Source organism: Dama dama, chromosome 5 (genome assembly GCF_033118175.1).
Source record: "Dama dama isolate Ldn47 chromosome 5, ASM3311817v1, whole genome shotgun sequence".
In the NCBI taxonomy this organism is placed as follows: domain Eukaryota; kingdom Metazoa; phylum Chordata; class Mammalia; order Artiodactyla; family Cervidae; genus Dama; species Dama dama.
Window position 1 is genome coordinate 3,445,392 of NC_083685.1, and position 21,982 is coordinate 3,467,373.

Below are 21,982 nucleotides of genomic sequence, written 5' to 3' on the forward strand. Positions count from 1 at the left end.
CCTGTGACTCTACTGGGGCAGGCACAAGGGTAGCAGGATGGTAAGGCTAAAAATCATCTATTCAAACCTAACCCTTTCATTTTTCTGAAACATAAATGGGATCAGAGGATAACTGAGTTGTCAAACCATGAGAAAGGCTCAAACCCAAGTTCTGAGACCACCACACCTGTTGCATTTTCATGACACTAGGCAGCCTCAAACAAGCTGAGACTTGCTCAAAACTACAGTTACTCTGTGGAAGGCTCAGCCTACCACCCCAACTCAGAGCCAGTGCATTTCCCATAAGACACTAACATTTACCTTAATCTTGATCTAAGAGTTGGGTTTCTGCAAACTAGTCCTTTTCTGACTTCAAAGTGGTAAGAAATTCCCAAGCACTGAGAGCTCATGAAACCATAAAGCCTGACCTGAACCAACATGTACAGATTCTATCCTTTCACTTGAGAAAAAAAATCTTTGGTGCTTCTCATGTTCCACTAGACAATGAGAACCAGGAACAAAACCCAGCCAATTCAGTGCAGCACAAAACAAATATGGTGACTGCTGTGCCCCCTGGGAGTTGACAGGTCAGGTATAGAAATCTGATTTGTTCAGGGATAAAGCAGGAAGCCAAGGGGCAGGGCAGCAACTGGTAGGAAACAGCCAAGAGAAAAAATATCACATTTCAATGACGTGACTACCAACAAGACTAACAATAATGATTTATGTTCCAGTAGATACTCTTCTCTGCATACCAAAGGATTTTCCTCCTCACTAGCTTCCCAAATATACCAAAGGGAGTGTCTAAGGAAGAAAGACTGGATGATTTATGGACTTTTCTGGACTTTAGATTCTTCATAAAAGGAGCGATCAGATTATTCCTACTGAGAGTCTATGACACCAAACCAGGGGCCTCTCATTTTTCAGGTCAAGGCACAGACACAGGAATCTCAGGTTTTTTTTCTTGCTGTTGTTCCCTTCTGCCCTTCTTTAGTTTATTGGGAAACATTTGTAAGGGTTAAGCAGAAGAACTGGAATTAGACCTGGGTTTGAAACCTGACTCTGTGTCCTTGTGCAAATTATTTAACCTCTCAGATCCTGTGTCTTAAACTTTTTTCTAAGAAAGTAAACAAATAACTTTCTCCCCCAGTTCCTATCAGTTAGGATTTTAAATTGAAATATAGTTGATATACATTATGTTAGTTCCGGGTGTACTGTATAGTGATTTGATGTCTCTGTACATTACAAAATGATCACCACACTAACTTCAGTAACCACCTGTTTCTGTACAAACTTACTACAATGTTATTGACCATATTCCTTATGCTGTATATTACATCCCTGTGGCTTATTTTATAACTATTAGAGGTTTGTACCTCTTAATCCTCTTCACCTATTTCACCTCCCTTGTCTCTTAATCTTTAAAAAGAGGATAATATCATCCACCTTACAGCATTATTAAGAGAATTAAGAGAAATACATTACATGAAAATACCTCCCACAGTGCCTGGCACTTAGTTGGCAACTGAATTGTGAGTACCTTTCCTTCCTTCTTTCCTGCATACGTAGGCAGTTGGCTCGGGAAAAGTTTGAGCTATTAAACACACTAGCCTCAGGACTTCCCTGGCGGTCCAGTGGTTAAGACTCCGCATTTCCACTGCAGGGGACACAGGTTCAATTCCTGGTGGGAGAACCAAGATCCTGTATGCCATGAAGCCAAAAACAAAAAACAACAACAAAAAAACCACTGGCCTCTAAAATCTGAAGGGGAGGTTTTCAAAACAAATTCAAAACAAATGTTTTCTATGTGCCCACATGCAAGACATAAAGTAGGCCACAAACTTCTGGGGCCCTTCATGAGTGTAAGGGGCAAGGATATGTACAAAAATAACATACCTCAAAGAGGGACAAACCAGGTGCTGGGGGCAGGGCAAGCTTGGTAGAGAAGTAAGATATTTGGTAGAGACACAAACTAGACAGGTGATTCCTGCAGCTTTGGGGCACTCAGGTTCTCACTTCCAACAAGTTTACTTAGCTGTGAATGAGTGGGCATTTTCTGATCTGTGGGAAGGGCTACAAATTGGTGAATCTGGTTAACCAATCACACACTCTTGTATGGTCATTCTCAACCCATTGTCAATGGCAGGGAAGAACTACTTTGAGTCCTTATTATGTGTCAGGCAGTGTTCTAAGCACTATGCAAGCAAGAACTAAACGAACATGGTTGGAAAAATCCCCTGGAGGAGGAAATGGCAACCCACTCCAGTATTCTTGCCTGGAGAATTCCACGGACAGAGGAGTGTGGCGGGATATAGTCCATGGGGTCTCAAAGAGTTGGACACGACTTGAGTCACTAAAAACTAAAAATCAAAAATAAGGATTCCATGAAATAAGGACTAGTATTGTTTCCATTTTACTGAAAAAGAAACGGAAATGGTCCATTAGCAAGTGTTAGAGCTGGAATTAGACCACAAGGTCTGCTAGCTCCAAAGTCTGTGTCTTTAACTACATTCTAGACTTTCTTTCCTGGAAAAATAAATCATGGCTAGAAAGATCTGACCAAACAGAATCCAGGTTGGATGTTCAAGGTTTATTTTAATAGAATCAAGCAGTTTCATGTTTAGCTACTGTTGGATGTGAATGAATAGGTAACAGAGTCTAATTCTTGCTACTGTGTAAAGAAAGGTCAAAAATGTGAAAGAACAGACTTGTAAGAGACTTGTCCAGTTCCCCGTGCTCTCACTGAAACGCCAAAGTGATACCTGGGGGTGGATCCCACCCCTCCCTAGTATGCCTGAGCCTGAGCTCCCTGCCTCAGTTTGCACTCATCAGAAGCCAGCCCTGGACTAGAAACCAGCCCAGCCTCCAGAAAAGGCAGAAAACCCAGCAGGAATGTGGAAAGCCTAACAGTTGGGTTTCTATTCTATGATGGGTTTCTATTCAGCTTTAAAACCTTGTGGTCTTCTTAGACCCTACCTTGCTCCCTCCATCCCATATCCAGGGCCATTCGTATCACCCTGCCCTGACCATGACAAAAGGCATTTCCTCTGGTTGGTGCCTCCTTCCCCATTCCTATCACTAACAAGCTCAGCTCAGGGCCCAAAGTACCCTAATCCAGACTGGTGCTCTTCCTCACCCTTGTCCAATCCATCGTGCCCACCAGAAACAGATTGATAGTCTAAACATAAAATACCCACATCATGCCACAAAACCTACAGTCTCTACTGCAGACCATAAAATTCTACAAGCCTGGCATTAAACCCTCCACAGTCTAGCTTCACACACCTTCTCAGCCTTACATTCCACTTCCTACGGCTCCCACACCTTCCAATCTTTGTCTCCACCGTACATATCAAGTCACCACCCCTTGTGAAGATCTTGAAACTCACCAGCCTTTGCAATTGTACTCCCACAGTTTCTCCCTTACCAGGGTATCAACCCGCTAAATTCCATCCCCCTTTCTTTAACCTACCTAAGATTTCTCAAATCTTACCCTCAAGTATTCCCCGAACAAATCCGGTAGTCACTCTGGACACCGTGCTGTTCTTCAAACATGCCAAGCACATACCTGGCTCAGGGTCTTTGCTCATTTTCTTGTATTCCCTGTCTAAAATCTTCTTCCCCCAGATATGCTTCATTTCTCTGCTCAGATGGCATTAACCACAGGGGTTCCCATGACCTCCCATTGCACCTATGCCTTCATACTTCATTTCTCTTCAGAGCATTTACCCCTGACATATGATATTCATATATTTACTTACTGTTTATCTCTCACCACCAGAACACACACTTCACAAGGGAAGGGATTTGATCTATCTTGCTCTGTGCTGAATCCCCCAGGCCTAAAAGTGTTTGGTATACAATAGGAATTTAATATATATTTGTGGGATGAATGAATGAATAAAGTTCTCCTTCACCTTTGAAATTCCCTAGTGTTATCACTTGAAAGCTTCCCTGGTGACTGAGATGATAAAAGAATCTGCCTCCAATGTAGGAGATGCAGGTTCCATCCCTGGGTCAGAAAGATCCCCTGGAGAAGGGAATGGCTACTCACTCCAGTATTCTTGCTGGGAAATCCCATGGACAGAGGAGCCTAGAAGGCTACAGTCCATGGGGTCACAAAGAGTTGGACATGACTGAGTGACTAATACACACACACAAAATGTTATCACCTACAGGACTCATAATAGCTTGCCTTGATTTGTTTATTTTTTCCTTAATTACTCTAAATAGTGAATTTCTCAAAGGCACAAACCACATATTATTCATTTCCACAAATATTTACTAAGGGTCTACTGTGTGCCAGACCCTGTACACCTCAAGGACTTTGGGCTATTGGAAAGAGCACTGGACAGGTCAAAGGTTAATCCTGGCTCTACCACTAGTTGAGTGACCCTAGACAAATCCATCTTTCTCCCTGGGTCTCAGTTTCTTTACATGTAAAATGAGAAGAGTTGCATTATCTCTAGCATCTGTTAACACTTGGACCCAGCTCAGTGCCTTAGACATCACAGGTACTTAGCAAATATTTGATTTCTTTGTTGCTGATTCTCCTGTTACACAGGAATCTGAGTTGTCTTGGAACACAGTTCAGACATAACAAGTAAAAGTTTAAGTCCCACTTCCTTCTCTGACTCCATGGGCAACTTCATTCTAGTGTTTGTGACATAGAGAGGATGATGCACCAAATTTGAAGCTGGAAAATATGAATTCTGACCACTGCCATTTACTTGGCTTTGGAAACTTGAATAAGCAATTTCTGAACCTTAGTCTCCTCTTCCATAAAACAGCCATATTGACCTTCTCATAGCTCTTCAAAGGCACCACATGCCTTCCTGCCTCGGGGCCTTTTTATGTTCCCTCTGCGTGGAAAGTTCTTTGCCCTTTCTTAGCTGGACTAACTTCTACTTATCTTCAGGGCTCAGTATAAACTTGCTTTTTAAAGGAATGTATTCCCTATCCACTCCCCTTGCCCCTGGTGCAATCTTACTGCAATTATCTCAATTGCTCACCTCAGTTATTACGGCATTTATCTCAACTGTCACCTCATTTATTTACTGTTCATCTCTAGGAGTGTAAGCACCACAAAGGTAAGAACTGTGTCTGTTTTGTTTATCTTTATATTTCTCAGCACTTGGCTAAATGCGTGGTCCAGAAGTATCCAATAAATATTTTTATGGAAGAATGTACAAACTAATGCATCCAGAGGCACTAATACCTCCAGACAGCTTTTCGGTTCCTTCAGAGAAAGAGCCAATAAACATTACTGCACTATAAGATCTTTCACAAGTTTCTGAGAATCAAGGTTCAAGACAGGGAACCGACATTACCTAGAGGTTAGAAAAAAAAATTAGAAATCATTTGAGATAAAGAAACTCTGAAAGCTAAAAAAAAAAAAAAAAAGTAAAACAGGAAGGGACAGGCAGCATGTCTACCCCTAGCCCTCTTTCTCCAGTAAGCCTATTATCAAGAATAAGGAGAAAATGCCATGCTCCCATGGTGAGGAAGTGACCCATTGGTGGCCTGCTCCTTGTATTCAGGATGGAGGAAGTGACTGTCCACAGGCTGAAAGCCAGGAAGCGGGGGCAGATATCCAGGACAGTCTCCCTCCTCCACTCTTCCCTCCTGCCAGCTCTAGAAAGCTTCTGGATGCTGACCCTGGTCGACCTAGAGGCTGGGCCACCCACACAGGTGGCTGGGAAACAGTAAGGTCCTGGTGCTGGGGGACAGACAAGGAGGGCAGGAAGCTGCACGGTGGTGTGAGGTGATGGGGAGGGGACTGCAGGCCTCACCAACCTAACCCTGAAGCTACCCTTCACCCTTGGATACTTCCTTTTAGGAGGTGTTGGCCCACATTCCTCTCTGCTCTCAGAGGGGCCCTCACGGGGGGCGGGGGCGGGGAGCCTACTTGCCCCAGAAAGATGCACTCTCTCCCCACCCTCAATCGCTGCCTAAACCCCCAAGGAGCCCACACTGCTTACTTCCTGCAAAGAACCCCAACCCCCCGGAGACCGACCGCAACATACCCGCCAGAAGCCTTGGATCCCATGGGGAAAGCCATACTCTCCGCAATTTTCCACAGAAAACCCATTACCCGGGGTAACTCTCCATTCCCTCCTGGCCCAAACTCTGAGGTTCCCGTACTCTCCGTGTTCTCTCAAACCCCTCACTGCAAGGAAACCCGGGCTCCTCAGCTTCCACAGAGTTTTAATTTAGGGACTTGCAGCCGCCAGGGCCACAGAAAAAGATGCTCCCCGGCATTCCCCCGCTCAGGGACCTCAGCTCGCGGGAAACCGACCCTCTCCGCTAGCCCCCCGCTTCTCGCGAGCTCTCTTCCCCGTCCCCCACAACCTCCGAGTCTTCGGGGAGCGCTGAGCTCACTCACCCAACTACCCCTCTGAGGAGCGGGGACCACACAGAAACCCCCGAGAGGTCGCCAGCTCCCCTCAGGCGCTCCGAGCCCAGAACAGGACGGCGCGGCCCTTTCTTACCCGCCGGCGCCGCCATGGTCCCGGAGGCGCGGAGACGAGGAGGAAGAGACCGCTGCCACACCAGCTCCGCGAAGCTCCCGCCGCCGCCTCAGGCGCGGGAGGACCTCAGCCCCGGGCGCGAGCGGGTTACGCCGCCTACGGCGCCCGGGGAGGACCAAACCCGCACCTGGCACGGGGGCCCGCCCGCCGACGCCCCGCCCAGCCGAGGCCAGGCCCCGCCCCCTTGCCTCGGGCTCTGTGGCGGCCCTAGCGCCCCCTAGCGCTAGAGGCGCCCGCCTTGGGTGCCCGAACTGGTGAGGGTGATTCTGAGCAGGCCCGAGATCTCAACTCAGAGGACCCTCTACCCATTTTAGGGATGAAGAAAACAGAGGGCTAGAGGGTAAAGTTTGACTACCTCAAAATGAGCTGAGCTGGAATGGGAACACAGGCTCTTAATCTCCAGTTCAAAGCTCTTTTCAATAGAGTGTTTGGAATCAAGAATATGAATCTGGAGAAACCAGGTTTACCCCTCAAATAGCTTTGGGGAGGGTGAGCTTTTCTTAGAAGTTTACGGCTCAGAGAAGTCACTTGTCTGTGCCACTAGAAGCAAGCTCACACTCGGTGGCAGATCCTTAGCAGGCCAAGTGTGTATGTAAATGACTCCCGAACACCAGACCTTCCAATGGAAATATACCTGTGGTCTGGATTTACCCTTTTCGGACTCCTCTTTGTAGAGAAGAGCCCTGGGCCAGGATTTAGGACAGCAGACAGGTTTCTGGCAGCCACTACCTGGCTGATGGCCTTGAGAACCACTTCCCTCGCTGGATTTGGTTCCCTGTGTGATGAAGGGTTGACCACATCGGCTGGTCCCTGAGGTCCTTCCTGTCTGATTCTCTTGTGCTGGGTCTTTCCTTAGATCAGATTTAGGTCATGAGAAAGTGCACAAATGACCAGGAAGGGACAGGAAGGGGGCCCAAGGAAATGAATCAGGACACTCCCACCAAGGACAAAGTTCAACCCAGCCGACTCCAGTCCCAGCAAAGGTGAGCACAGTTCTCTTCCCTCCTGCCCTGACCATGTAGTCCAAACCAGATGCAAGTCAGATGGGCCCCTGACGTCCTGAGTGTGAAGAAAAGTGCTGAGGGGCAGTAGGGGAGATGCACCTAACTTCTGTTAGTTCCTGGGAACCCTCTTCAGCAGCTGCCTTTAGTGTCTGAGGAAATCTCTGCTCTGATATACTAAAGACGAAACTCTGTGCTGAGTTAAAGTGATGGGGATCCAGGGAACTCTCCTGACAAGCCACCTCAGGGCTAGACAAAAGGCGTGGGACTTTTATTTGTCCTGCACATGGAAGAGATTACACTGTATTTTCCCAGACACCCAGGCACTGGCAGCCTTGGAATCAAGATCCCTGGGAGGCTTTCCCTCTCCCTCTGCCCCACAGCAAGGTACCCAGGTCTGTTTAATCTCCTTCCTCACTCTCTCTCACTTCTTTCCCATCTCCAGCCTCATGGTCTTCACCCACTGGGCATGAGGGGATAAACAACTCCCCCAAGTTGCCCCCTGGGAAGTTGAGGGAACTCTGAGAAACGCAAGTTAAATGTAAAGGGAGAGAACAACCGTCTATAGAAATGATACAACCCAGAGAAAGCTTTTCAACATGGACATAAAGAACATTTCAGAAGCACTTATGAACTCAAAGGGAGTTCTGGAGGGCAGAAAAAGCCTGTGTGTGCAGGGAGAAGGCCCCCTGCGTTTCTGGTATCAAGTCAGCTGTCCAGTTTGGCTACATGACCACGGCTTGGTTAGTCCTTGAGGCCAGATACTGCTGACTGACTGACTCACAATCAACTGACTGGGCCAACAGAAATGGGAACCTGGGCCATGACACCACCTTAAGGTTCAAGCTCTGACATCCTGAGGGAACTGGTCTATTGGTCGACAGCTAGACACTCCCAGTGTCACTTCCATGTGCTTCCAACCAACTCAGTCTAGGATCTCTAATCTCCTCTCCCTGAATCATCCTACCTAAAATGGACTGATGAATCGCCCAAAGTTATGCTTCTGTCACCTCTCTGCTCACCTCTCTGTAATAGCTCCCTACTGCCTACACAGTAACAGCCAAACCAGGCCCTCATGAGCTAACCACATCTCACCCTACAGCCTTCTCTTCCTACTCGCGTCACTCCAGGACTCTGCTTTCTCCTGAACGCACTCTGCCCTGGTACCATTCTGCCGTTCCTACGGCCACCAGTTGTGCCCACCAACCCCACCGCTCCCCACGTTCTCTGTACTTTTGTTGTCCCATTCTGCCAGAAGAGCAGTCTTGTTTCTAAACTCTTAACACATTGTTATTTTCAGTTGTATCATTTTGCAACCCCTGTGAACTAATCTAAATCTGCACTGACCGGTGTGGGAGCCACTAGCCATATGTGGCTATTTAAATTGAGATTACAGAATTCAGTTCTTCAGGCCACCAGCCACGTTTCAGGAGCCTGACAGCCCCCCGTGGCTGGCGATTACTGTGCTACACCGTGCAGACAGAGAACATCTCCACAACTGCCAAAACTCTTCCATGGTGCTGTCCTAGACAATGATCAGGAAAGGCTGCTAACGTCACAACGAGGGACTACCAGACATTGTGTGTCTCCTGATATGATGCAACAGGTATACACTACCACCTATGACACAGTCTTGCAAAACAAACAAAAAAATAAAGCCTGAATCTGGCCAAGTCTCTAGACTTAACAATCAATTTACAGGAAATACAAGACTAAGTAGACTTGGTTAATACCACAGTGATGCAAACAGCAAAAGTGAAGCTGTGGGAAACTCAACAGGACAAATGAATTGGTTTTCTGAACAGATAAACCGCAAGGGAAAGAAAAGAGATGGAAAAGGATCATCTATAGTAGAGACTTAGACATCCAATAGCAACGTATGGGTCTATTTTGGATCTCAACACAAACAGACTGTATGAAAAAGTGATGAAGACAACTAAGAAGATTTGAACAATGATTGGATACGATATTAAGGAAGTACCATTGATTTTTAAAGGTACATGAAAAGTATTTGGTTAGTTTTAAAAATTATTGAGATGCACATTCAAATACTTAATTGATGGGATATGACTAGAATTTGCTTCCTAACAGTGTCCCAACAGGACAAATGAACTGGAGGGAACAGTGTGAGCGGGGCCAGTTAAGACTGGACCTGTGTTGGTGGTTACTGGGGTGGGAAGCCCGGTCCGTGGAGGCTCTGCTGCCCTGTTCCTGTGCCTTGTTTCCTTTTCTTACTGCGTTTATGAACGCCTAGAGCTCCCTTACCCTTGCATTTTCTACGACATCTTGACACTCAGCTTGCCAACTGTGAGGTCAAAGTTTCAGAGGGTGAAGAGAACTCCTTTCAGTGGGATGACCTGTAGCTCTGATGTGCTGGGGAGCTTGAGGCCGGGCCAGGTTTGTAATCCCACCGTCTTCCAAGGAACCTCACAGAGCAGCATGGCCCCTGCTCAAGGTGGAGGGCATGGCTGGAGGACAAGACAGCCTGCCTTGTCAAGGAACATGGAGAGACATGCTGACACTCAACAACCCGATTTTCCTCAAGGCTCTTTCGGGCCACAAGCTAGGATCCATGGTGGCAGCCTGCAAGCTTCAGATTTTCATACACTTATCAGAACTGGGTCTGCCTGCCACACAGGTCACAACTTGGGTGGGGCTGTCTATGAAACCAGGCCTCTAACCTAAACTTCTCATTTCTAACTATCCACGGGTGTCTGAAGACTTTCATCCTCAGTTTAACATTCCTGAGGACGCAAAGGTGCTTTGAAGAGGTCAGACCAGTGTGATGAGTCCCCAGCCCATACCCCCAACTCCACTGACACAGAAACTCCACAGCTCACAGTTATGTAAAACCATTTGTTTAATTCTAAATCAAATCACTTTCACAACAGTGAAAATTAGTGACTGGTCAAGGTGTGCCACTGTACACGGTGTTGTTTTCTGACTGTGATTGGGACCTGGTCTTGATCCACAAAGGTGGCAGGAGGGGCTGGGGACCAAGAACATAGAAACACACACAAAAGAAAGGAAAACTGCCTCGGCAGAGAGGCAACATGGTGAGCCTGCAGGGGGGTGGTTGGAAGGGGGCTCCCTGTCGGGGCTGGGCCAGCAGTCCCAAGTCGGCTCTCCTGCCCCAGCTCCTGGCAGAGGGCGAGTGGGGACCTGCAAGGTTCAAGATTAGCACAGGGCCAATCTGGCTTTGCTAACAGGTTCCTGGGGTGCCTTTGCTGGTGGAGCTCTCCTGGGCTCACTACACTTCGTTGAAGGGTCCAAATTATTTGTCTTCCTATCTGCAATCCTTCTTTCTTTAACCTTTCTTCTGCAGACCCATTTCTGTTGGATCCATCCAACCGAAGTCCTCTTGCCCATCACTAGGTGGGACCATCACACTGAGAAACTTCAGGGGCCCTCACACTTTGCGGATTTCCAGAGGTGATAAAAAGGGCACTCTTCCGTGGGCGCCCAGAGAATGTTTAAAATCCATCAGGCACGCTGTAAAGCAGGTGGCTTATTCCTACCAAATGGGTTCGGTAAACGAAACACCTATTCAATACTTGTGTTTTGTCGGTTTGAACACTGAGTTCTGGCACTGAAAGGTATGGGGTGGCAGAAGGGGGTTGCAGTGGAGAGGGCAGAGGGCTTCCCTCATCTTCCTCCAGGTCTTGGTTACCACAGGCTGTGCAGAGCCGTATCTGGAACACACACCAGGTGGGGCTCTCAACTGGGGTAAACCCAGGAGCAGTGTGGACCAGTGAAGGGACAGAGAGCCCCAGAGTAAATCCACCTTCCCCCACCCTGAGGGTCTCTCCTGTAAGAAACTAGATTTCTAGGAAGAGGCCAGACCGGCAGAGCGAGAACCATCCCACCCGGTGAACTGGCCTGCTGCCAGCACCACACTTCCTCAATCAGATTCAGAGGAAGAAGCTTGTGAGATTGAAAATCAGATCAAGGGCTGGGGAGGAATGGCTTCCCTGGACATTTCCAGGGGAAGCTTTCCACGGGAAGACCGCATCCTCTCATCATGCTGAGGCTCTTGGTCTCTGCACCCGGCTCTACAAAACACCAGGGGCTGCCTGCTCTGGAGTCGCGTGCTCCCCTGGGTTTAGCACACACAGGGAAGGTCTTGGAGCCATACCAAAATCAGAGTCACATGCTGGTCTCCCCGTCCCTGCCTCTTCATTAAGGACAATCTGGTCTGAGAAGAGTGGTCTTCAACATGCTGCTGGGATGACTCAACACGGCCTCCCAGTCTCCTCTGGGGGGTCTGGGAGAGGATGCACCCAGAGCCTCTGTGGCCTTTGGGATGGCTGCTTGCTCAGTCCTCTCTGCATCCAAGCTCCGAACCCCACCTCAGTCCCACAGCAGGTCTCTCCTAAGATGCAGTCAGTCCCAGGCTCGGCAATCACCTGGGTTGGTGCCCCCGGACAGGAGGCAGATGTGCATAGTTCTGGAGGATAAGGTGATGGGCAACCACGTCTCTGCGGGTAATCTATGTCAGGAAATCGGGAGGTCATTCAGGCCACTCTGGAGCCAGACACTGAACAAGGCCCAGAGGCAATAAATCTTTGGGTCTCTGGTGAGTTCATAATCAACCCAGCTCCAGCTGCTGCAATTAGGATCTTAACAGAACAGCAATTTCATGCATCTCTGCTGAGGAGGAAGAGGAGGAAACAGGACAGAACAGCACTGGGATGCAGCAACAGAACCTCTCTGTTCGAGGAGTCCCAACGACTCCAGAGGCCACTCACCAAGGGGTATTTAAAGAGATGGAAGAAAGTTTCCACATTGGGTTCATCCCTTTGTCTTTGTAATGTTAACTTTGGGTGAAACTGGACAGTTCTTCTTCTGCTTCTCCCCTGTGTGGAGTCAGGACCTGCTGAGCTGGCTGGAACAGAATTTCATGGTGTAACCAGTGAGAGACCAACTTGATGCCAAGGCCTGAGGTTATAGCAGGGTGTTTACAGCAGTGGCCAGACTCCAGAGTCCTCAATGGCTGGTCTTGAGTCCCAAAAGCTCTGATGGAGAAGCAAGACTCCTTGATGTGTCGCTAACCCCACTGATTCCAGGGGTCAGGATTAGCCAGGAAGTCAAACATCAAGAGTGGGGGTGGCGTGTCACCGGTCCAGAGGCCCTGCCGTGGATGTGGGCTGGGAGCCCAGCATTAGGCAATCAATAGCCAGAACATGATCACCAGGGCCACAAACAGGAAGAGGCGTGAGAGGAACTGCTCGTCCACGTACTGGGGCGTTCCCGGGACAGCTGGAGGGACACGAGGGAGGAGAGAGGCTGTGAGAATGCTGCAGCTGTACACACTGCCCGCTGGGGTCAGAAGTCCAGAGCATCAACCTTCGTCTCTTTACAACAGAATCCTGCTACACTAAAAATACTTCCAACCCCAAATAATATCAGACAAAACAAAATTAAAATTATTTAAAAAAATGTGGAATCATGTAATAATGATACAAGTCTCCAGTTTATCCTAAGAGGGTTTTTGCCTGCAGGTACACATAAAATAGCAAAGTCTTAGAGGAAAAAAAGAAAAGAAAAGCTACTATCTGTTAAGTATCTTATGTGTGCTGTTTAGTCTACACACTACGGCCTAGTGGGTACTTTTTCCCATTATGTGTAAGAAGAACTGAAGCACAGGTATGAGGGGACCTTCCCAACATCTTGAGGTCCATGAGCTGGTGGAGACCCCGCAGCTGTGCTCTCAGCCTCTGCACACCGCCTCCCGAGTCATGGAGTCTCCGGGTCCTGGCACTGGTGAGTCAGGAGGGGTTTCAGGGAGCCCTGTGTGGGGTGTCTTCCTTTTCCAGAGGCAAGAACTAGAGCCCAGACAGACAAGACGACCAGTCTCCCTTAGTGCACAGCAAACTCAGGGCAGAAATGGGCTGAGAACCTGGGTCTCCACTCCTCTCTGCTCTGAGAAAAGCTACTATGCAGAGCTCCTCCTCCTGCTTTGTGCGGCAAGGAGTTAGGAGAATCTCCACCCCAGATGGGCAAACTGTACTCAAAACAACAGGGAAAACCGTCTGTGACTGGGGCAGGGGGATGAAGTGATCTGGGGTCAGCCTGGCTGTGAACTCTGCGCACCTGGGAAACCCCAGGCGAGGCTGGGCCAGGCTGGATGGAAACATGCTCCCAGGCAAGTGCCTGCTCCTTCCCAGCACCCTGACCGGCTCCTGCGGAGCAGAGCACCCCTGGCACTTTGGGATCTCTTTCCTCTGCTGAAACAGCAGATGAGGAGAGAAGAAACTTCCGGGGTGGATAAAGTCAGGAAGGGCAGTCCCCAGATTGCGTGGTGCCGAGCTCCTCCCCAATGAGGCGCTCTGGTGGAGTCAGGCAGGCAACAAAGACTCGTTGATTGCCTGCCATGTGCCAAGCACCAGGGTGGAGGCAAGAGAAGAATGGACAGCTCAGGAGAGGCTACTGTCCTGAGAGCATAAGCTCCTGGTCCGGAACCATGCACTGTGCCCAGCACACTTGAGGCCCCGGTGAGCACAAGCAGTGCTCAGTGGCCCTCGGCAGCTCCGGTCAGGATCCAGGCCCGGGCATCAGACTGTAACAGAGCCCAGGGCATCTACCTCACCACCCTGCCCTACACTGAACGAGTTGGCACTCAAGCTGGCTGAAGGGACAAAGGCAGAAGCAGGTGGCAGACCCCGGCAGAGTTCCCAAAGGAACAAAGGGTGGGATTTAGGACCAGCCCCACATGTGTCCTGGGGGAAACTGGCCAGATGCTAGAATCAAAAGGTCCTGATGACTCCATGTAGTCTCCCTGCCCTCCCTGCCCCCAATGGTCAAAGGTGAGGGGTATGTGCCCAGGACGATGCTTCTACTCAGCTGGTACAATTTGTCCCTTTTCATTTTAGGGGCATGGGATATATCTTGGGAAACTACCGAGTGTTTTCTGATTTGTAAAATGGAGCTGATTGCACCCCTGTCCCACAGGCTCATCCTGAGGACCCCCGAGTTTATGATGGAAAGCACTCTGAATGTGCCTAACGCTTGGTAAGTGTGCAATGTCATGACCAGGACTACCAGTAATTTGAAAAGAGTTTAGCACATTTTGAAAAGCCTGATTATCCATGTAGTAACATACATACTGCACAATTCCAAGCAGTCTGCAAGCAAAATTACCAAGAGAACAGGGTCTTACCTGGAGGAGGCCGCCCATCATTTATGTTAAATGCTGTGGCAAATATGCCAAAGGGAAAGGCCCCAATTCCAAAAGACATCTGGAAGCCACCATCTCCAAATCCAAACCCTTGGAATCCCTGTGTGGAAGAGATGCAATTTAGGACCAGCAGGTTTCTCCCATACCTGTCACATGTCACCTTACATACGAGTGGCACCTCCCACCCTCTTTTCCTCCCTTCTCAACCCCAAGGCAGAGGAGCTCTGCCCCTCTGCCCTTCCAGATGGCCCAGCCAAGGAGCTGCGAACGCCAGAAAGGACTGGCTCTGGCCCAAAGTGGAACTCTCTACTGATTCATGTGAGGGTTCTCAGAGCTCCAGGGCTTCTTTCCCAGAGTCCCACAGTAGCCAGTAAAACTTTTCATGCTTTATAACAGCCGAAGTGGCAATAACCCCTATGTCCAATTACAAAGGAACATAGAACAAGCTACACACTATCTGTAACAGCAAAAGAAAGTGGAACCATAATTAGCCAACAATGGAGACCATGATCACAATTTCCATACCTCCTCCCGAAGAACGGTACAATGACTATGCAGGAACACAGAAAGACTCTTGTGACAAGTTATCAGATAAAACTGTTTGCACACCATGATCACAAGTATAAGACAATATGTACACAGGTGGAAAAGATATGGCTAAGTATTTTCCCTCAAATTTTTCTTTTAATATTGTCACAGAGAATTTTAAGACTTCAAAACACTTTTTCTCCTGATTACAAAAGTAATATATGCCTGCTATGAGAAATTCACATATTATAGGAATAAATGACATAGAAGGTCGGAGGTCTCCTTGTTCACCCTCCACTTCCTAACTCCTCCCTGCAATGATCACTGTCTGCAGTCTGGTATCATCCTCAGCTTTTTTCTCTATAATGTGTTCTACACGGCATCATCTTTCACATGAGAAGATTCAGCAGGAACTGCAATACTGCAAATAGGTTAAGTCCTATTTTCTAAGTGCCAACTTTGTGCTGGGCACCAAGTGAAGCACTGGGATACTCAAATCACATTTAATTCTTACATCAGCATCACCCACATTCACAGAGGAACAAACCAAGGCTCAGAGGTGAAATAACTTGACCAAGGTCACACAGCTGGTAAGGGGTAGAGTTTAGAGCTGAAACTAGATCAATACGGTCTGAAAGTCCAGGCTCTTTTTTTCCTTTTTTTAACATTTGGCTGCACCAGGTCTGCGCCAGTTGTGGCATGTGGGATCCAGTTCCCTGACCAGGGATGGAACCTGGGCTCCCTCTGCCTTAGGAGCTCAGAGTTTTAGCCACTGAACCACCAGCGAAGTCCCAAAGCATATTGTTTTTCTTTTATTTTTTTGGCAGCACTGAGCAGCATTTGGGATCTTAGTTTCCCGACCAGGGATCGAACCCGAGCCCCCTGTAACGGAAGTGCAGAGTCTTAACCACGTGGAGCGCCCCCCTTCCCCCGCCATGTTCTTAATTATTGTGCACATCTTAAAAAAACTCTCCTCCTCTGCATCTGTGGGTAGATCCTTAGAACGAATGATTTTAAAATAATTTAGTAAGAAAAATTGTTGGGCTAACTGCTCTCCACAAAAAGCTGACTGGCCTGCACTTGTGAGTCTTTTGAAGGTCATGGAAGTGGCCGCCCCATCCCTACTGAGTGTAGCCTGGCACCTGCTCTGAACTTCCTGCTGGGCAGCACTACCTATAAAGCCTAACAGCTTATTTTGATAAGAGGGCAAATGTACAGGGAAGGAAAACAACTGGTTTCCATCTCCTTGGTACAGAAAAGCTCTGACTCAGAGCCAGCCTGGTGGAGTCTGAGGGCTCCCAGGATCAGGGCAGCCTTACCCAGAAAGGTGCAACAGTTTCATCAGGAACCACCACCTCATTCAGGGCCAGCCCAAGAACTAACCCTCCAGCCCCACTTCCAGCAACACCTGTGTAACCCCACAAGTGCTCCCATGTGGTGGGCTTATGCTCCTGGGGCAGAGCAGGCAAAGCCTGCCTGGCAGCTGTGAGTGGACGCTGGTCAACGTCAGAGGTGCATCGCAGTTTTCACAGCCAGGGCCTCCGCCTTCCTGGGGCCTCAGATGACTGTGTTAGGAGCAATGCTCTGCTGGGAACCAAAGCCTGGGACAGTTAACATGGGGTCATCTGGTAGTCAACAGCCAGGACCTCAATACAAGCCTGGTCTAGGTTTCAGCTTTGTTGTGTGGACAAGTCACTTCACAAGCCCCAGTCTCCTCTTTTGTTCAGTGGGTTGATGTGAGGTTTAAGTAAGATCATACCAAAAAAAAAAAAATCATACATATAAAGCCTTAACATAAAGTTCTTTACATATAATAATCATCTGTCGAGTGTTCACTGCTGTTATTAAGATCGTCAATCTGAAAGCAACTAAAAGGTCCTTCAATGAAAAAAAACAAATTATAATGCCTCAAAATTCAATGAAGTATTTTTTTATTATTATTAAAACTAATAAAGAGGACACTAAGAACATCATGGAAAATATTGTCAAAATTAAATTTTAGCACTGGTAATCAGCTATACCCCACTACAAAATAAAAAATTTTTAATTAAAAAAAAAATTTCTTGGAGAAGAAAGCAGAATGCTAATGGTTACATAAAAATATACATACACAAGCACACAGATGAAGAGAAGATGGGGAAATGAAATATACTTGTTTTGTGCAAATTTAAACGTGCAAATTTTTAATCCAGTAACTCTACTTCTAAGAATTTATCCCAGTAATCATGAACCTGCAAAAAATTTATAAATTCATCAAAGGGGGAATTCTCTGGTGGTCCAGTAGTTAGGACTTGGTGTTTTCACTGCCGAGGGCCTGGGTTCAATCCCTGGTTGGGGAACTAAGATCCTACAAGCTGGCTGTGCAGTGTGGCCAAAAAAAAGAGTCATCAGAGTATTTTTTAAATATAAAAAAGAAAAGGAAGCAGTTAGATATCCATTCAATCCAAAGGATTAAATAAATTACGTTAAGTCCATCCGAACACTTAAACAGCCAATTAATTAAAATATTACTGATGCAAAATCTCAAGATACATCATTACAAACTCCTCCCTCTGAGGATATTTCTCACTGTACTGTGCCTTGCTTTACTGTGCTTCACAGACACTGTGTTTTTTACAAATGGAAGGTTATGGCAACCCTGCACTAAGTCTGTCTATAGGCACCATTTTTCCAACATCATTTGTTCAATTTATCATATTTTGCTAATTCTCGCAATATTCCAAACTTGTTCATTATTATATCTGTTACGGTGATCGATGATCAGTGATCTTTGGTGTTACTACTAAGACTTGCTGAAGATTCAGATAATAGCATTTTTTAGCAATAAAGTATTTCTTAATTGAAGTATATACTTTTTGGGGGCCATAATTTAATTTACTGTCTAAAAATTATGTCTGCTTATTACACATTTAAGAGACTATAGTGTAAACATAACTTTTACACACATTGGGAACACCAAAAAAATTGTGTGACTTGCTTTACTGTGATACTCACTTTACTGTGGCAGTCTGGAACTGAACCTGAAATATCTCCCAGGGATGCCTATGAACTTCATAGACACAGGGATCTTTAGTATGTTCACTATGTATATCACCAGTGCCTAGATTAATGCCCAGCATACAGAAGGCATTAAATAAAATTTTAAAAAGAAATATTTTTAAAAATAAATTTTTTAATTAAAAAAAAAATAAAATTTTAAAAGAAGGTTACAAAACAGGAGCCAAATGCCATAAAAATAAAAACACACGTATACAAACAGATCTATCTGTAAAAGATACACACACACAAATAAATCTATAAAGTTTGTATACACAGATAATTATAGAAAAATAGAAAACAGACCAAAATGTTTCCAGTGGTTATCTCTGGATGGTGTGATAAGTTATTTTCTCCCCTCTTTTCGTTCCTGTATTTTGCAAATTTTCCTTTACTTTTGTAATCAAGGAGAAAAAGTGTAGGGCCAAGAGGGAAACTTCTAAAGCCAGGGGCTCATTTCAAGAAGGTTTGTTCTAGAATTTTCCTTACCCCTCTGTTCTCCGGCTCTGGCCTCTGCCCTTGAGGACGGGGAGGGGTCTTCTCTCTGAAAGAAATGGTATAAAGTCAGTCCATTAGGAAATGCTTTGATCCAAAAAAAAAAAAAAAAAAGGAAATGCTTTGATCTGTTTCCTGAGTGGGGGAGCCCTTCACCAATAAGGTCAAGGCCAGGGCCCCTTTTCATGCCCTGCACATGAACCAATGCCAAGTAAGATCAACTATCAACTCTGTGCTACCTGCAATTGCCTTTCCCTAGTGTATAGAAAACCAGAGAGAAAATCCACTTGCTACAAGATGCTCATCAGATTGCTCTTGGCTTACTCCTCTAATAGAGAGCTGGACCAAGACTGGTTATGACTGCCAGTGGGTCACCATGTCAAAAACCCAAAATCCAAACTGGAACAGAAGACGGCCTATCAGCAGAGAGGGCTGAGATTCAGGGTCTCTCTGTTCTGCCCCATCACCTTCAGCTTTACCTCCCACTACCCTTGGGCAAGTACTTTACACTGTTCTTTTGCCTCTGGGTCCTGACCCCTTCCATCACTCACCCTACAAATACTGGACTGAGGACTTATTACCCATCAGGCAGTAGGCTATGACAGACCCTACTTCTGAGATGCTTGTGGATTAAAGGGGGCTATAGTCAATCACACTACCGTGTAGAAGGGGCTTCTTTAATGGAGGTGCCAACTAAATGGAGCAGGGTGCAAGCAACTAAAGTGGGGAGGAAAGGCGGCTTCAAGGAGGAGGTGACTTTAGGGCTGCTCATTAAAGATGGAGAATTTAGAGGAGGAGAGGGGAGTTGAGCAGGACTGACAGGGAAGAAAGGGCAAAGGGGCAATAAATACAATGGCTCATGAAGGTGAAAGGGTAAGTGTGTCCCTTAAGGGAAGGCCAATGTGTCTGGGTACAGGGTATGCTGGAGTGGGGCGGAAGGTTGAGAGACGCTTCAGAAAGTTTGGGGGGAACAGAGAGAGAGAGTCTGTGTGTGCGTGATGCATGAAGAGAGAGAGTGTGTGTGTGTTGGGGGGGTGGGGGGGAGATGCAGGGAGAGAGTGTGTGGGGGAGGAGCTGCAGAAAGACTGTGTGTGTGTGTGTGTGTGCGCGTGCGTGCACGACACCATGCAGGCTCTCAGTACTTGTGTGGGAGAGAGAGAGAGAGTGTGTGTGTGTGTGGGGTGGGGAGAGATGCAGGGAGAGAGTGTGTGGGGGAGGAGCTGCAGGAAGACTCTGTGTCTGTCTGTGTGTGTGTGTGTGTGTGTGTGCGCACCACACCATGCAGGCTCTCAGTACTTGTGTCTATAGCATGCCAGACCTGCTCATGCCTCCAGCTCCAGAAATCTCAGACCCCAGAAAGTCTCCCAACCCCGTTCCCTCCCGCTGACTCTCTACATCACTGCTACAGCCACCGCCCTCCCTGCAGATCCCCCCGCTGGACACCCTGCTCCCCAGGCCCCCTCACAGCACCCTGCACACCTGCAGGGGTGGAGTCCGCATGCTGCCCAGCACACGACCTGCCCACAAGCAGGTGCTCAGGGCACGTCTGTGTTACAGCCCAGCAAGGAGCAACCTGGCTCCACTCCCCTCCTGGCTGACTCCCATCTGGATCCCAAGCGCTGGAAACTGAGGGTCTCTAAGCACCTACTAAAGGGTAGGGGTGAGGGATGCTGAATGGAAGTGAGTTTGCGTCCACGGGGAGCAGTAAGAAGGGCCCCATGAACTCACCTGGGGTCCTGCTGCCCAGTGCTGCCCCTGCCATAGAGCGGAATGACCTTGTCTCGGCTGATGCCAGCTTTGCAAACTGGACACACCTGTCTGTTAGGTCTCGTCTCCAACCACTGCAAGCAGGAGAGAAAAGTGCATGAAGGGAACAAGCCCACCAGGGTGGTCCGTCAGAGCCAGCAGGGGGGCTACAGGGACGAGAGGCCCCACACTGGAAACATGAGCACCAGCAAGGAACATCTCAAAGAACCCAAGTCTCTCATCTTGCACCTGGCACTTGATAAATATTTACTAGTGGTGCAATCAAAACTACCTTTAAATGCCATCATAATTAAACAGGCTTTTTAATGCTTCATTCTCTCATGGGGCTTCCCAGCAGGAAGAAACTGCAGGCCTGGAGCTGTGTCAAGAGGTCTGACAGATCTAGTCTCAGGTTAGGTTGTAGATGTAACAAGGGTTTCCCAGGTGTCATAGAAAGTGCAAAGTGAAAGTGAAGTCGCTCAGTCGTGTCCGACTCCTTGCGACCCCATGGACTGTAGCCTACCAGGCTCCTCCGTCCATGGGATTTTCCAGGCAATAGTACTGGAGTGGGTTGCCATTTCCTTCTCCAGGGGATCTTCCCAACCCAGGGATTGAACCCGGGTCTCCCGCATTGTAGACAGACGTTTTACCGTCTGAGCCACAGGTGTCATAGTGGTAAAGAATCCACCTACCAAGCAGGAGACGTAGGTTCAATCCCTGGGTGGGGAAGATCCTCCAAGAAGAAAATGGCAACCCACTCCAGTATTCTTGCCTGGGAAATTCCATAGACAGAGGAGCCTGGCAGGCTATATATAGTCCATGGAGTTGCAAAGAATCAGACATAACTGAGCACGCACACCTAAGTATAACAAACTTTATTTTTCTTTTTGGCCATGCCCTGTGTTATGTAGGATCTGTTTCCCGACCAAGGATTGAACCCCCACCCCCTGCATTGGGAGCACAGAGTCTTAACCGTTGGACCCCAGGAAGTCCCAATATAACAAACTCTACATCTCCACCTCCCCTAACAGATCAATTGTATGATCCTGACAGTTATATTTTTCTGTTTCTTGTTTTTACAGCATTTCCTCAACAACTATGTACCTTAGTCATCAGTATCTAGACATAAATTGACCATTTTCTGGTTATTTACTATGTGCTAAGGATAGATTTTTCTTATTATCTAAATTTGCTTAGTGTTTTTTAATGCACTTTCATTAATTTTTGCATTCAACAACTACTTTCAAAATTAAAAACAACAATCCCGTTTTGAGTTTTCTAGGTCCTTTCCCTGGTCGTATTAAAATAATTTTAATTTTCTCAAAAACAAAATTAAAATAAAAATACATTACATTAGTGTCTTTGTAGACATTACTTATTTATAATCTCTCTCTGTATATATATATACACACACACTCAATATTTACCTTAAAGCATAAATGGTACCTTTAGACACAGTGATATGTAGTTTATCACATAACTGTGAATCT

At 47.1% G+C, this 21,982-nt stretch overlaps 2 protein-coding genes across 3 annotated transcripts in view; both read right to left on the reverse strand.

Moving 5' to 3' along the window:
- LIMK2 (LIM domain kinase 2) overlaps positions 1 to 6,618 on the reverse strand; it is a 52,782-nt gene extending 46,164 nt beyond the window's left edge. The window contains exon 1 of the mRNA XM_061141515.1: positions 6,471 to 6,618. Coding sequence (XP_060997498.1) covers positions 6,471 to 6,486 — 16 coding nt within the window. The 5' untranslated portion in view covers positions 6,487 to 6,618. The remainder of the gene's footprint in view (positions 1 to 6,470) is intronic.
- Positions 6,619 to 10,352: 3,734 nt separating this feature from the next.
- Positions 10,353 to 21,982, reverse strand: part of RNF185 (ring finger protein 185) — a 28,188-nt gene continuing 16,558 nt past the window's right edge. For both annotated transcript variants that reach the window (XM_061141519.1, XM_061141520.1), the window contains exons 4-7: positions 20,475 to 20,587; positions 18,741 to 18,795; positions 14,670 to 14,787; positions 10,353 to 12,769 (exon numbers count right to left, since the gene is read on the reverse strand). In XM_061141519.1, coding sequence (XP_060997502.1) covers positions 12,672 to 12,769; positions 14,670 to 14,787; positions 18,741 to 18,795; positions 20,475 to 20,587 — 384 coding nt within the window. In that variant the 3' untranslated portion in view covers positions 10,353 to 12,671. The remainder of the gene's footprint in view (positions 12,770 to 14,669; positions 14,788 to 18,740; positions 18,796 to 20,474; positions 20,588 to 21,982) is intronic.